A 2,808-nucleotide genomic window follows, 5' to 3' on the forward strand; every position below is an offset into this window, starting at 1 on the left:
AAAAGTAAAAATAATACGTATATATTTCAAAAATTAAAACAGTTTTGAAATAAAAATTAAAATAGTAATACGGCATTTAACTTCTATCATTTGAGCCTAGAATTTCGTTCAAAATATTTCAATTCATGATTTAAACAAAAATAAAAATAATGTTTGCTTTTGTTTACCTTTTATAACATACGAAATAAGAAAGCTGAGAAAAGTTCGATTGCATAGCGCATTTGAAGATATTTCAGTTTTGAAAATAAAAACATCAAAATAAAAAACACAGTAAATGAATAAATAAAAAATTTACAATTAATATACAAAAGATACATACTTCATTTACACTTTGCAGCAGTAATGGATTTATTTTTTAAGGTAAAATCAAAACGCTCACAACTAATTTTTAGTTTTCCCTTAGTCTAATATTTCATTTACTTATTTATGCAGAAGTAAGATATTAGCTGGAAATGTTATGTATATAAACTACAAAATTTAAAACAATTGATACAAAAATAAAATTAAGTCAGCATTTCAGCATTTAATGACATTTGACACTCTCAAAAGGCACGCAGCTTCGTTTTAAAATGTTTAAATTAGTTTTAATAATAAAAAAAATATGTCTCTTTATAAAATGCAGTAAACAAAACAGAAAAATCCTATTCCCATATCGGATGCAAAGAAATTGCCTTTTTCAGCATCAAATGTTTAAAAACGGCAAATAAAAGAAATTTTAAATACAATATCAGAATTACTTTTTAAAACTGGTTTGTAAAATAAATACCCTTAATAGCTAAAGACATAATTTCCAACAATTTGGAGAAATATGAAAATTGTGTGGAAGGCAGGGATTGGATGCTGCTCTTGAGGTGGGAAAATAAACTGTGTCTCTATTCTCCTATTTGCAGTCTACGATTCTTCGTTTTCATAAATCTTTCCACGACATTTACAGCCTTCAGCTCAATGTCCTGGTGAACATGGAGAAGTGCCAAGCCCACTAATCTTTCTTGAGACATAGAATTTCTTAGCCAAGTCTTAAGGCGTTTCAGGGCCGAAAAACTACGTTCAGCACTTGCGACACATATTGGCAGTGTCAACAGAAGTTGATACAGGAATTTAATCATCGGAAAAACACTGTTGTCGCACTCATCAAAAGCTTCAGCTACTGTTGGTGTACTGCTTTCATTTCTGGCCATCCTTCGCAACTTAGCTTGCCAGAGAGTGACTTCGGCAGCCAGAACTCTTCTCATCTCGTGCTCACTGCTGGCTTTAGCCAACTTCCAGTATCGACTACTCAGATTATTAATGGTACTTGATTTAACATCCTTCTTTATTAGGTGCTTTGGGAGAAGATATTTCAGCTCCAAGGCTTCCAAATTTGCGGCACTGAAGCGAGACTGTATGTCTTGACAAATACAGTCAAGTAAAGGCAGGAATACGTTTCGCCGATAATACATCTCTGCGTTCTCAGCCGGAACATTCCCTCGCTGCGTTTGCTTGACTGTAAAGCGCGGTATTTTTACTTCTAGACCTATGGTCTTACAAATTTCTATTACCTTTTGAAAAATACTGCTAAACTCTTCATCAGCATTTTCCCGGAGCTTGGTCAACACCTCCATAACATCCTCCACGGCTCCAGTAGCAGTTGCTATGTCTAAATCTTCTTGCTGGAGGTACCGGCTTAGCGCAACGGTTAAGCTTAATACTTTTGATAAGCTGAGCAAAGAAACAATGAATTCTGTGTTGCACAGCGACAAGGTTAGCGTTTTCGCTTTTGTGGAAGTACTTAAGTCCTGCCAATTTGATATTTCTTCCAACGCACCTACAATTCCAGCAAAGTCCTCGCGAAACTTCATGACACTGTCGTGCCGCTCAGCCCATCTTGTTTCTACGAGTGACATAAGCTGGCTCCCTAATTTCCGCCGAATGACTTCGGTCCGCTTCGCTGAGCCGTTAAAAAATGACGCACCTTGTTTAATTACACCAATCGCATTCCTAATTGAAGCAACGGAACTTGATTTAGAAAGAGAAAGGTTTAGTTTGTGATTGTAACATGGGCTGTGAACAGCGGTTGATGCTGTCTTCTGAATTTGTTTTACTGCACCGCGTTGTTCGGATACCATAACGCTACAGGTGTCTGTTGATATACCAATGCAGTTTTCTAGTGGAAGGCCATTCTCCTTCAGCAGCTTCACCACCTGCTTTCCCAATTCCTCTCCGGTCAGTCGAAGTTCGCTCTGTTCATCACTTTTTTCCATTGACTCATATAAATTCACAAAGGAAAAAAAGTCCTCCCGCACCTCCACGTTGTCAGTTTCTTTGAATGTGTACCGAAGCACAAGGGACAACTGGGATGAATGACTAACATCCGTTGTTTCGTCAAAAATGATACTGTAATATATTGATTTCTTCACTCGTTCAAGAATTGTCCTCTGAATTTCTTTGCCACAACATTCGATCAGTTCATTTTGGGTAGTTTTACTGATGTAGGAATTGCGGGAAGAAGATGTGCGCAAGTGTCGCTCCAAATTTTCATCGCCTGTCGAAACTCGGAACCAGAGTAACGCCCTAAAATTTCCTTCATTTTCTGTCACAGGCTCTTGCACTAGCATCCCGTCGTCACGATGACCACGAAAAGCGATTATTCTGGCGGCCGCACAAAAGAACTGTTTCCGCTATTGATACCAAAGCTTTCTTGTTCTGGTCCATTTGCTCCTGTCTGTGCGTCAGCAGTTGATTCACTATCTCAGATGCAGGGTTCTCATATGTCTGTAAAAAATTAGCAGCGACCTCCAACGCTTCCTTATGGTAGATATTGCAGGCATG

General features: G+C 37.8%; 1 protein-coding gene across 1 annotated transcript; it reads right to left on the minus strand.

Annotated features, from left to right (window-relative positions):
• Positions 1–872: 872 nt before the first annotated feature.
• On the minus strand, positions 873–1,883 carry LOC129226346 (zinc finger MYM-type protein 1-like). Its single transcript, XM_054860949.1, has one exon. The coding sequence runs from the start codon at positions 1,881–1,883 to the stop codon at positions 873–875; it is 1,011 nt and encodes a 336-aa protein (XP_054716924.1).
• Between the last annotated feature and the right edge of the window lie 925 nt (positions 1,884–2,808).

Source organism: Uloborus diversus, chromosome 7 (genome assembly GCF_026930045.1).
Source record: "Uloborus diversus isolate 005 chromosome 7, Udiv.v.3.1, whole genome shotgun sequence".
Lineage (NCBI taxonomy): Eukaryota > Metazoa > Arthropoda > Arachnida > Araneae > Uloboridae > Uloborus > Uloborus diversus.